At 37.9% G+C, this 14,170-nt stretch overlaps 1 protein-coding gene across 2 annotated transcripts in view; it reads right to left on the bottom strand.

Moving 5' to 3' along the window:
* Positions 1 to 4,764: 4,764 nt before the first annotated feature.
* FEZ2 (fasciculation and elongation protein zeta 2) overlaps positions 4,765 to 14,170 on the bottom strand; it is a 32,051-nt gene continuing 22,645 nt past the window's right edge. For both annotated transcript variants that reach the window (XM_082757368.1, XM_082757369.1), the window contains one exon: positions 4,765 to 8,821. In XM_082757368.1, coding sequence (XP_082613494.1) covers positions 8,805 to 8,821 — 17 coding nt within the window. In that variant the 3' untranslated portion in view covers positions 4,765 to 8,804. The remainder of the gene's footprint in view (positions 8,822 to 14,170) is intronic.

The raw sequence follows: 14,170 nt of genomic DNA, 5'->3' as shown, positions 1-14,170 counted from the left end.
AAAACCTAGCAGATCCCTGCCAAGTTCAGGGCTTGGTCACACATCACCCGAATGTCCTGAGCCTCCTTGGCACATATGGTGAGTTTGAGAGAGATCTTTCTGGATACTAGTCCAGAGATCAAATGTATTTGCTTCCTCATAATGTTTTCAATCATATTCTGTCATTGGAAAAGGAGAGAGGCTCAGGGATGCTGAGGATTTTCTCTAAAAGCCTACCAATTAATGACCCTTTAACAGCCTGGCTGGAAGGAGAACCTAGTAAAACTGTGTTAATGATACTCCTTTTCTTCTCCCAAACATCAACTGAAAGCTTTTATTCCTCAAGTAAAAGATATGCACCCCACCCCATCTTTCCATGTGCACTGAAAGGGTGAGCAGCTGCCTCTGTGCATGTTACAGGCACTGATCTGCAAAGGGGGTGCAGGGCTCTGAGGGCATTCTGAGACACCAAATTCCTCCTATTTGGATTGGAAGAGACTGCACTGTGAAGCTGGGGCATGCACCTGCAGTGGTGGAGATGGAGATCCCTGGCTGGAGGCAGCAGGAAAGGCTGTCTCTGCTGGGGTGGAGAGCTTGCTGCTTGGAAATCCTGTCACACCGCTGCACTTTGTTTTCATTTTTAAAATTGTATTTTCTAACAAAAAGGCTCATACTTTTTGTACATCAAAATCCTACATATAGTAGGACTATATATCCTACATACAGTAGGACTTTCAAAAACCTGTTTCATTTCACTAAAGTCCTCAAGAGGTGCAAGGCTATAAATCCCCTTCAGCTTTCACGTAGTCTTACTGAACACAGAGCTATCAGTGTGCAGTGCTGGGGCAGGTCATTGTGATCACAGCTGATCAATTACATTGACCACACAATCAACCAGGGACCAGTAGAAGCAACTTAAGAATCCTTGATGTAAAAATTTACAGCATTGTTACAGGTGAGATGACACCAAACTAGCTATAAGCAAATGTATGTAAATTTTAATATGCTGACTGGCTACAGGCACTGAATTCTAGGGAAATCCAAGGTATATCATGGCAGGGCATTGCACTGTAGTGACGAGATCATTTAAATGATCCTAAGGCACTGGAAATCCAAGTCTAAAGGTAGTAAGAATGAAATAGGTATTTACTGGGGAGCATTAAAATGAGATTACATACTTCACTCTTAGTATTTAATCCCCCTTCTCCCCAAAATGAACTCCTATACAAAGAACTATATATATTTCTCAGAGCTCACTCCCTGGGCAAGCTTTTGTGGCTAAGTGGTTTTAAGTAGCAAATTATCATATTGTAATACATTATGTAAAGCACTATTTTCATTAATAATGGATAAAAATACACAAAGGCTTTCCTGTATTTGTCGTATCGTCAGAGTGATCTAGCTTGGCCTTTCTTTCATCATGGAATGTAATCCTAGAACCGAGAGAGGATGCTTCAAACGTGTCCCCTTGCTGCCATCCTGTGGCAGGCACATGCATTTCAGCTCGACACCAGAGAGAAAATGCTCTTCTAAGGGTGTTATTTTACAAAGATCTGTTATCAACTCCTACTACTAAATGCCACAGAAGGAACGATAGTCACCTGCAAACGGTAGTTTTCAAATCTTAGAAAGCCACGGGCCATTGCAGCAATTCAAGCAGAGGTGACTCTCCTTAGCAGAAAATAAGGATTAGATGTCAGGGGGCTCATGTTTCTTAAACTGAGAGGCACTTCAGCATTCAGTGGTCTAATCCAGAAAGGTTGCTAATGCTATCTCATCTCTAACCTTAACCATGCCAGAAAGACAATTCCAGAATAAACAGGAGGATACCCCCTGTTCCTCACAGAAACTCTTGTAGTGCCTTCAATTGGAAAAGCCAACAGATGGCTACATCAAATACTAACACGGTAGTACTGGTCCCAAGTCTGCATACAGAATCCTGCCTAAGCCACACAACACTCACCATAGAGAAGATTTGAGAGGCACATAGGTGGGATCACACAGGGCCATCTTTCCCCCAGAAGGATCAGGGTGGGTGAGAACTTCCTTCGGTGCCCTCTGGTGCCCCATTATGCCCTCTGGGGAGGGAGCAGGCATCCCTCAGAGACTGCCAGAGCACCACCTGTGGCTGCTCTAGCACAGCACACGCAAGCATGGTCTGCGTTGCCTAGAATCTCACTGCCAGGCCCTTACCAGCGATCAAGCCTTCGGCTTCAGGCCAACAGGAGAGCTGTCAGCAGGATTTTGGTGGAGCTTGCAATACCACTGCCCAGTTTATCTACTCACAAACTGTTCACTTTGGCAGCATTGAAGAAGCCATGAAGCAATGCACAATTTAGCAACCTTCGCAGGACTCCTGCTCTCGTAACACAGCCCTCAGATACCACCAGGAACAACTCACAGGCACCAAGGTCTGTACCAGTCCTGCCTTTGATGCCAGTCTGAATGCCCCAACTTCCAAGAGCAAGGCCAGAGTCTCTTCCATTCTGAAGATAACAGGTTCTGAGGGAGTCCAAGTGCCAATTCACAGCAGAGTAAATACCACTTTACCACGCTGCCCAAATCCTCAGTGGAAAAGGTATTCAGCCAGATCATTAAACATAAGGCAGAGGTAGGCACTAGGAAGGCTGATATGGCATGTGTCATCTCTGTACTGTGAAGTCTGCACAAAGATGATGAGAAGCCATTCTAGACCACGGCAGTACCATGCCCACATATACATGTGCAGCCCAGACTTATTTTCCTCTTAGCATGTGACGACAGAGAAGGCAGAAAAACACCCAAGTCCCTCTGTACTCAGCTGAGAACTAGATAACAGCCTCCACAAACCAACCAACTTACTCCAACACAAATCAGGAATTTCAGTCCCCCAGCACCCGCAATCCTACTCTCTGAATCATGCATGACCGCCTCTTTAATGCTGCTCTCTTCAATAGACCCTTCCCCTCTTCTGTGCTTTGTACTCAACAGCTTGAGCAGCTGCGCAGACCACATGTCCTCCCTTCAGCCTCCCACCTGCTCTGCCAGCTCTCCTCAGAGCTAGCAGCTCACCTCAGCCTTGCTTGCCCTCAGGGCCAGCAACCCCAACACGCGCTCGCTGAGTCTGAGCCTTCCTTGCTTATTCATCAAGTTTACCTAACATCCAGCTCCCTCATGCTTTTCCCTTCTTCAAAGACATGAGTCTTAGCTACTTATGTTCTATAGGATATTTAAAAGACAAGGGGCTTACAGCTTGTTAATAACTGAAAAGCCACCTGGGCAGGTTTGGAAGAGCAATGGAAGCTGAGTGGACCTGCCATGTTGTCCTTACTGAGGCACTGAGCAAGCATGAGCCACTGAGGTAGCCTCAGGCACAGGGGTGCGAGCAGGCATAGGAAGGAGCATAGGCAAGGAAAGGGGCATGAAGGGCCACGCAGAAAGAAACATGGGTGAGGGAGGGAAAGCAGGCTACTGTGGGACTTAGTCCTGCCCAGGAAATACAGGCTGAAAAGAGGTATAGGCCCAAACAAACAAAAATGCCTTTTTGTCTGTCCTGCCACTTCATCTTCTGAATACTGCTGTGTGTAGCACTGGGGATTTAATCTTACCTTCTATCCATCCACAGCTGATCTCCACAAGGTCCTGGCTGGGCACATTCATAGTGGCAAAGAACATGTCTATCTTCTGACATGCTGTGATGCCCAGGCTCTCAGCTGTGAGAAGGGGACTGCTTCTCATTTCCATAGAATGAAGTTTTTACAAGAGAACAAGTGCCTATCCCAGAGTGGCGTGCTCTTATCTCAAGTTCCTGAGTTCCTGATACTGCTCTGACTACCACATTGTATAAGGAGAATATGGGTGCTAAAGGCAACTGTAGTGCCACAGGGCCTTCTGGTGCTGGATCTTCTTTAATCTCAGATATGTAATTAGAGGGAGCAATTGCACAATTTTAAGTGGTTCTGGTGACAACGAGGTTTAGATCAGGCTGATAGAACTGTTCCCTTCACACATCAACTGCAGCAGTCAGATGTACGTAGAAGGAAGCAGCTCTATACTCAATGGTTTTCATGCTGTCAGTGGCAGACAACAATAACTTCTTCTAGAACTGAAAGTGACAGAGGTTCTGCATTTGTTTTTCTCAAATTTATCTCAAAGACAATTCTTATTCCTCAGGTTATAAGGAAGTGAATGTAGGTAATACTGTGGAGATGTTTTCTGATGACGAAATAGCTGTAAGGTGTTTTAAAGGACTTCCATGCTAATTTAGGTATCTTCCAGCCCCAGTTTCCGAAACACACAGATAAGCAGCATGATCTACACAGGGCCTACTTCACACAGTTTTTCTTATGAATGTAATACAAACAGAAGGAGAAACATCCCTGAGAGCAGTCAATGATTTGTCTATGGAGAAAAATATGAACTGACATTTTAACAGCACTAACACCATTCCACCCTACAGACTTGCTGTACTCCAGCCTACTTGAGCTGTGCAATGGAATATTCTTGAATGTCAAAAAGGCAGTCACTGGGAAAATCTGGATTGTTTTCTTTGACTTGGTTAGTGCCCAGATTACTGTCAAGCCCTAGAATTGTGCATGTCTGCCTATCAGGGGAAATGTATACAGGATCAGAATTTGTTTTCCCTATTTTTGAAAAAATGTGGGCATTCTCCAGACATACTCCCAATTAAGAAAACCTAAATGTTTTACCTCCTTTGCAGAGTTTTTCACCCTGTTGTGTTAAATTATAACATACTGTTTCCAAGAAATACATACTTGAATTTAGAAATTTGCATGCAAGACTAGGGAAAATTAGAATTCATGTTTTATTCCATAACGTTAACATAAAACCCAAATACTGGTTTAAAATAAACAACAAAATAACTATGAGGTCTGTTTCAATTAGCATCTAGTGCAATGAGAGGATTCTATTCAACATCTGAAGAGTATAAGGGGAAGAAAAACAAACAGACAAAATTCAGTAGCTAATTCTACCAATTCATAAAGCTTCTTCACCAACTATTGTTAGGACTGCATGCTGATCAGCTGATAGAATTGTCACTGATCAATACATAAAACCAAAAGGAAGTCCTGAATTAGATCTTGGTTAAAGGAATGCAAGCAAAGGAACAATATACTTCATTTCACCATCAAGGACAAAGCACTTAAAAAAAACACAAACCCCATCCCCGACCCCAACTCCATCAAACAAAACAAAAACATAACAACAAAAAACCAAAGCATTCCTTCTAATTCTTCAGTGATAAGAAACTCTCCACAAGGAACATTACTAATGCTTCTCCATCATTAGACATGCCCTACGTAACCTTCCTAAAAGTCACTGCTACCTGCAAAATTGTAGACACCTTGAAAATAAATTGCATTATCTTAGTATTACAACAGGTAGATTTCCTTTATAACAATTGGAACTTAACTTTAGGCTTAAAGTAAACAACACTGTGCCCCCAAGAGATGTAGGAAGCAAAATTCATCTGACGTGATTCCAGATCCACATTATCCATGTTGTACTGAGATTTCATTTTCTATGTGATCAATTTCTGGTTTCTTCATATGTTATGGTGACTTCATATCAAGGGATAACTTGGAGTTAAGTGTGAAAACATCAAGGATTAATATTGCTATGAAAATGAGAAAATGGTACCAACCAGGCCCACAAAGATTGTTTTTATTATAATACAGCCCCATCACCCAAAATAAAGGACACACTTTATAGAATGACAGGACAAGTCAATAAATTGAGGTTGTGGTGCATCAGAGCTAAGAGTACTTCACTAGAAAGCTTTGTTTACAGGTCCTTCCTGACTGAGCTGGGTAGATGCTGTTTTAAGTGAAGCTGCTGACCTCCACTGCCCATTACTGCCACAGCTTGAGAACCAGGCTGTATAGCGCAAAGACTCTGTACCCCTAAGAATTTCAGGAATTAAACCCCACATCTTAAAACGTCCCTTTGGAAATGAGGGGGCTGTGCAGAAGTATCAACACACTTACCAACACTGTTGGAAGCACGCACAGTGCCATTTTCTGTGCTAGCTGTAGTTTCTAAGCAACACGCATGCAGAAAAAATATCCAAGGTAATCTGGTCTGAAAGCAAGAAAGATGTGTGCTACTGCTATAAAATGACCAATCCAAAATTAAGGATACAATTACCTGGCATGGTCAACAGCAGATATTCTTTACCACCAGTTTCCTATACCAGCTAGGTCCTTATCTTCTACTATAAAGGAACCAGTATTGTCAAGTTCCTTTCCTTAGTCAAGAAAACATACTTAAGGATTCTTCACTACCTTTGACATGCTTGCCAGGTAGCCCTTCACTCAAAATTTCATTCTATCAGTAAGCAAATGATCTTATCAAATGCAATAGCTGAATTGCTAAAAGAAAAATGAAAAAGGTTGGATTTAAAAAAGGCTATTAAATTATACAAATACCTATCTTTAAGTAACTTATAATTCACTGATGTTGAGCAAACATTGCTTCTAGGACTCTTCATATTAAAAATTGAACACACTTCGGTACAAATGCATTTTTTTCCAAATCTCAGGTATTTGCCAGCAAATACTCTTGTGTGACCATCTTCCAGCTATCACACACAAACTAAAAGGAATGAAGTCATCCAGCTCACTGAAAGAATGCAAGATTCAACAGAGGATCTCAAAAAAGTATGCATTACAGAGAATCTGAAGTACATAGCACTCAGCAGAAAAGCAGGCTTGCTCGGTTCTTTTTACTCTTATGTGTTGAGATTTAATTTTATATAGATATATATATATATATGTATATATAAAATATTTGCCATGTAAAACATGGCTTTGGCAACTGTTGTTTAATGCCAAGATTTTATATACAAGGAAAATGGGTCTTTTTCATAAAAAGTACCTGTTCAGATTATAAGTCTGATGAATGACGTAATATACCCAAGCAGATGTTTGGCGCACTGAAGCTGGTGTTGGTTTTTAGCATTTAGTTTTCTTTCAAGTTTTATTATGTATTTTGTGACTAAATCACAAAATGTGTCTCACTGCAACTAACACCACAAAATTTGTCCATACTTTTTGCAATTATTTTTTTCCTCCTCATTCCATTTAAAGATGCTTCAGGCCTCAGAAGCACATTAAAAAAAATCTCTGACAATATCTCATTTGGAGACAAAATGTGTTTCATAACATACACACCATTTTAAAAAAAGGTGAAAAAAATAGGGTCATCTCCCTTAGTCAATTTTCAGGTATTGATAGTAAAAAGCAAGCATTTCTGTATAAAAACATGCCATAATGAGCTTCTAACACATGAGCTACAGAAATAAATGGCTTCTTTCTTGCTACAGAAACCACTAAGGAAAGAGAATGAAGGAACGATAAAACGTTCCTCATGTATGACACACTTACGTAGAAGACCCATTATTGCCGATTAGGCTGGCAAGATGGCCATCAAGGAAGAGGAGATGGAGGGAGGATGAAAATTTTAAGATCTGATAATTTGGTAACAGAAAGAGGGACAGAAGAAAAATGCCAAGATTTTTAGGAAAAAAAACAAAGCATTATGAAACTATTTACAAACTGGCTGTGTTTTACTGACCAAAATGAATCAGCTTAAAGAAAGACAAACGATGATTTTAAACAACTGTTTGAAGAAAAGACATTTATCTCTTTATAATCTTACCTGCCAGTGTTTTCACATATACAGTACTAAAATCTGGTATAGAATTAATAGGAATTCAGACTAGAAAATAGCTCTTTTTTTTTTTTTTCCAGTAGTAGTCCTTATATTTCAATCTAATCTTTAAGACTGGCAAAATGGATTTGTGACAAATATTTAATATTGAGATTCCGGGGTATGTTTCTTTTACAGGATTTGCAAAATACATTCCCATCTGTTTGAACGCAGATACATCATCATAGAGGAGACAGTGCATACAATTGGCAGTAAAGTTTGAAGATACACAATGACCAAGTCTCAAGATAATACTAACTTGGAATCCAGGTGCAAGTTTTTTTTTTTTTTTTTTCTCCAAACTGTACATGTATTTTTAAAAAGATACAGCCTTTCAAAATGTTTATATATTGAAGCATATTCATTAAGATCAAACACCTATTAAAAACAGTAAAATAATAGCAGCAATATGGGAGAATATCTGAGCCACATGAACATTAATAAAATAAAAACAATTAAATATGACATATTACATTACACTGATGTTTTTGTTAGGTAACAATGATACAATTACTTATGCCAAATCATTAAAGAATGCTGTTCATAAGTTCAGTATGAGAGCAATAATGGTGCATACTTCAATTTAAGTTACTGTTTAAAAAGAAGTGTCAAAAATGAACTTCCACCAACACTGTTCTGGAGTGCTTCCTGAAGAACACATCTGAATCTTTTTTTCAGGTTTGGACTGCGATCATTTTTGCCATAGGAACTGAGGATGGTTTTAAATATTAATTCCTTAAAACTAGTCTTATATTTTATTTACATTATTCAAAGTTTTCTTTTCCTTCCAACAACAAAATGTGCAGGAGGATTTACTACATGCTATACAATGTAAAAATAGACTTTAAAAAGCCAGAACAATGTGAGTAAAACTGTACAGTGTTTGTTCCCTGCTCCAGTTCATTGCACTATTAAGTTAAAATGGATGAGTTGTCATGCCCAGAGGATGTACTGCAGGATCAGAAAATCCACACACACACAGAGGAGGTAAATGCCTACTGGTTTAGGTATAGTACCAAATGGAAAAACAAAACAAAACAAAAACTATGAGTTATATCCATGGAAAGCTTCTCATCATAGAAAGGAGCACGGTTAATTCTGAAAGGCAGCCCTCTTCATGTAGGACACAGAACTGCAAAAGACCACAAATACATTGGGGTAAATATCAGTGAAGTTACTCTGTAAAAGAAGTATATTGCTTATACTAAAAACAATTAAGTGTTGAATCCTACCCTACCAGTAACACAATAAAATCTAGAAATTAGTTGAAATTCACAATTAAGATACCATCTTCTTCTTAGAAGGGAATTAAATGACACAACCCACTATTTTAACTAATATTATCCAGAAATGAGTTAACTAAAGGTCATGTCTTAAACAGTGCTTTTTGTGGCATCCTATTAGAGAATGGAACATTAAATACAAGGTGACACATGCATTTATGTTTTAAAATATGCACTGACAATTTGGGATTCTAACTCTAGTTTCTAAATCTGGTGCGTGTACTTGAATCACACACAGTGGGAAGACAAGACATGTCCTTCACGTGCTTCTCATTCCTGTTTCACATACATGACAAACCTCAGAGCAATCCAGCTTTCAAACCAATGCTAGCACAACACAAAAGCAAATAAAGAAGTCAGGTGTAACAAACAGAAACTTCAAAAACAAGAAAATAAATATTCCTGTTATATGACATACTTGAGTACTTTATGAATAGAGCAAGGGTTAAGTTCTTGTTTTATTAATTTAAAACAATAAACCTTTATGTTTGTTTGCTTGTTTGTTTTGCCCTTACTAGAAGCCTAAAAGATCAGACAAGTAATAGGAAAACAAGCTGCAAGATGAAAACTGATTCTACTTTCAAGACATCTACATTCAGAAGAAAAACCTAACAGAAAATAATATTACACATTTCATTTATGTTATTCACTGGCAACATATAGCATATTTTTTTTTAGCACTATATTTTTACATTGCAATTAAGGACAACTGGACAAGAACACAGAGCTTAGTAATAGATCTATCTTAAAGCAGTTTACTGTCAAGATACATCTGATTTCAAAAGCATTTATTTTAGCTATCGGTATGTGCATACATATATATACACACACACACACTAATTATGCTTTAAGACTGTTACAGTTATTTACACTTCACATTTCCACTTGAATCGAGGAAAAACAACTTTGCAGGGATACAGTGAATGATTTATTCACAGTTTGTGTACTGTACTGGTAACAAGTTCTATCCCCACATAATCCCACTTTATTAAGTTAAAGCTGCAAATGTTGAAAAATGAAGTGAAAACTAATAATCCTGAAATAATATGTCTAGACGTGATACCAGACAACTTATCCCTAAAATTTTGATCATGTATATGATATGTATTGATCTGCTTCTTTAGTTCAATTTAGGTACTGTGGCTTTCTGCAGATTTCCTCAGATATCCCTCCTTACCTCCGTAAAAATAAAATTAGCTAATTCCCATTCCCACTATGCCTTCTTCAGCTTCTATTTTAAATCTGTTGTGAACCCCAGCAGGTTATCCCCATATTGTTCGTTCTTCTCATCATGCCCCCCAGATCGATAGGAGCTACTGTGTGTATACTTACTGGTATGCAAATACTTAAAAGCTAAGTGGCCAGCTGGATGTTGGATTTGAAATGCCAGTAGCCTTTAGCCCAGTAGAAACAGTGATTTCGGTCTTTCTTTTACATATATGCAATTCCATAAAGTATACTTGTGAAATGAATTTTTTATTTATTCCTGCATCCCTTCTCCTTGTCACATGAGGATGAAATTGGCAAATATTAATCATGAAGCCAAAGAGACATACAACACAACTGCATTAAGGAATTTTCTTCAGAAAACAACCTGAACTTGGATACTCCGAGGAGTATAATAATAGTGGCCCGAGGAGTATAATAATAGTGGCAATAATGTTACTATTTGTTGCATTATTGTTCTTGACAGATAAATCTTAACAAACAAAGGGATTACACTATATAGGTAAGAAGACCAAAAGCTTCTGGAAAAAAAAGAAAATCAATGGATATAGTCAATAAAAACATTCTTTCATGTAAGGAGCTAGCACATTCTTATTGCGACTCCTAAAAAAAACAACAATGCAACTACAAGATATGACAAGAATATCTCCATCTGTGCTCCCCATTCTACAGTTAATTTGTGCACAAGTAAGTTTGCTTGCATAGGCCTTTTAATAGAAACAGATGCAATGTTTTCAAAGCACATTGCATTTGCTAAACTATCAAAAAAGATCAGTCGAAAGACGAGGATAATCAACATTTAAATGCAGTCAGCTATCTAAGCTGCCAGCTTCAATCTGAAAGCAAGCTTTCTAAGATCAAGAATTGAACAGTGCTGGTTTGACTTCATTGTCAGCAAATGCACCCCCACCCTCTTTCAAATCTCAGTTTCTACTTCACAATCCCTAGTGATAAAATATAGTAATAATATTAATGTATTAAAGGAATCATATTCAGAAAAATGCAAGGACAATTACAATTGCTGATCAATTCCACATTAACATCTATTTCCATTCTAAATCTGTAAAATGTAGTATGAACAACACACTGTTGGGAGAACTACTACATACTTGCAAAGCAAAGCAAATCACTATTCTACACTGAATGTGTACATTGGCCAGCTTTCAGAAACGTACCTCTGAAGAGGTACTCCGTATGGAATAGATCCAGGGGAGAGCTAATTGATCACTGGAAAAAAGGGACTTACATATAAGGACAAAATTAAGTGGAATACATACATATAAATATATTTATTTTTAACATTTTGGGGAACACAAGGGGGCAGCAGAAATTGGGAAAATATGCTTAAAAATTAAAAAAAAAAAATAAAAAAGCAGACACGTGAAATCATTTGAGAACTAGTTAACCTGTTCAGAAATGCATATGAAGTTTTCTTCCTTCCTAACATAAAAAGGGTAATGCCTCAGCATAAAGAGATCTGAGTTGCGTTGGCTTTTTTCTTTTCTTTGTTATACCTCATTTGCACAGCCAATGTTCTGCGTATTTCTCCTTCCAGTGTTTCAGATGCATGAGGTGCCACTTTTGCATATCTCAAGTTATGAAAAAGAAAAAAATCCACGGTAACACGGAAAGTCAAGAGCAGATCTAGTTGCAGATCTCTCTTTCAGTTTGCAAGCCCATGCCCCAGCTCTTGACCAAAATGCCTTGCCAAAACAAAGTTACTCAATCATCATTAAATGAAGATAAAAAGCATTAGATGACACATATGGTGGGGTTGGTGTGTCCTCCTACATGATGCAAATTTAGTCTTTCACAAACTTTATAATTATTTTTACATTTAGTTCAAAATATTCAAGATAACACTTCTATAGAACGCTTAAGAAATTATGAAAAAAGAAGCAAAAAGAAATTGAAGCAAATTTATATCAGAACAGCAGCACAAATCTTTACAAGATTCCTTGTAAAATTAACACTTACAGCTCGATCTTATGATTCCATTCACCTTCCAGGTTCACAGCATTCTTCTTTTATTAGTCCCATTATATTATGCCAACAATACTACAGAAATTGTTAGAATCACTTTTTCGCTGATACTTGTTCTTCAGCTCTTGATTCTAAACAATCAAAGTAACTTTTCAGTGGTAACTGACAATATCTGGGTGTTTATTATTATTTCTGCAGACAGATACAACACCCACGTAAAACTAGCATGTTCTAATTTTTTTTTAAGAAACAAAATAAATTAAGAGTGCCGCTTCAGGAATATCATTAAGGGTCTTTAAAATATTTATTTGCTGAGTAAAATGTAATATAGAGCTGGAAAGCTCATAACTATGCAGACAAATTCCACTCTAAATTTCCCATAAAGCTACACAATTCCTATTGTCACATATAATTTACTGCCTGCTTTTTGTTGGAAGATTGGGGAAAATAATCCTCAAATTAAAAAAAAAAGTTAACAGATTTTAACTACACATCTTTGGTGATATAACTCACAAGCTTCAAAAATTCATTTCTTGATTAAAACTTAATAAAAAGAGATGAAATCCATTCAGTGTAAGACAATAGCTGGCTCACAGAGTAAACAAAGGCAAAATGGATATAATTATCACTACACCATACAGGTGATTACTGGGTCCAGAACTTGTTATCCTCCAATTTCTTTTGGAAAACAAGTTTAAACCCCTAAATCCTTATAATCATTTTCACCTTGCCTAATAAATTTTTAATCCTTCCAGTGAAGGAAACAGACTCTTGAAAAAGCAGGTCACTCCTTTTATCTTTAAATTCCGGGGATAGGCTGGAATTTCAGATACCAAAGCTGAGCTGAAAGTTCTTTCAAATGATTATTTAGAATATCTGATCTCCCTTTAATAAGCTCTAAACATAACTTTTGGACAAAAGGCAGGTGTCTGGAAGTACTCTTCCATGTATGAAGTCTCAGTGAGGCTTCAGGCCAGAAGCATTAGCAGCAGAAAAAGAAGAGAAACAGATCCCAATTATTTCTGAAGTTATAAGATTTTGCCAGTTCTACAGGATACATCTACATCATAATACAATGCTGCCAGGTGAACTAGAAATATTTAACAATCTAAACATAGCAATACAAAGCTCAGTTAAGGCTACAGTCACAGAAAGAAAGGTTCTGTGCTGAGTAGCTCTGCTGGCCACTCTGCAACCAGACCCCCAGAAGAGTGAGAAAGCCTTAGCTCCTGATTACTTATAATTCAGTAATCATGGTAGCCGAGGGGAAATCATCTCCTCCTTTCAGTATGAGTAATGTGAGCATGAGATTACTCTTCAAACTCCTGTCGTTTGTGTTCTACAATTTAGAGATAACAATGTTTCCTTGAAAGTATACAAAGACCTGTTTGATCCAACACATTTAATGTGAGCATGATATTTTTTGTTTTTGGTGCAACTAGCTGGTACGACACTCCTGATGACTTTGAAGTCACAAGCATGCAGAAGTAGGAATGAACCTCAGCATCAAGCTTCTTAGATCATCCTGTCCTATGTCCAGCTAATCTGTTTTTACAAGTCTTCTATGCAGAAGATTCCTGTTTCCCAAGGCATCCATTTCCTTCTCAGTATCCAAGTAGTTAAAAAGCTTTTCTAGACAGCTATTCTTTAAAAAGAGGAGATGCTGTAATGAACACTATCCATTCAGTTTCTACCAGATGTATTATGATGAAAAGCAAACAGCTTTAATTACTGCCAATGGGTCATCATCTTGGGTCAAAAATTCTGCCTCACAGAACTAAAGCTTAGTGCCATCACTGTTAAAAAAAAATCTTCAGCCTAAGAGGCGCTCAGCTCATAAGCAAATACGTGTCTAACACAAGAAAGATTTTTAGAAAGGCTCAGTAAACAACGGAGAAATCAAAGGAATCAACTGAAAGGACCTCAGCGTTCTTTCCATATGTGGTAGTTCTGCAATGCTACACAGAAATTAGTAATGAGCCTTTTTC

Source organism: Aythya marila, assembly GCF_965140915.1.
Source record: "Aythya marila genome assembly, chromosome: 3".
NCBI classification, from domain to species: domain Eukaryota; kingdom Metazoa; phylum Chordata; class Aves; order Anseriformes; family Anatidae; genus Aythya; species Aythya marila.
Note: the sequence above shows the minus strand (reverse complement) of the source record. Positions and strands in the feature narration are given on the sequence as shown.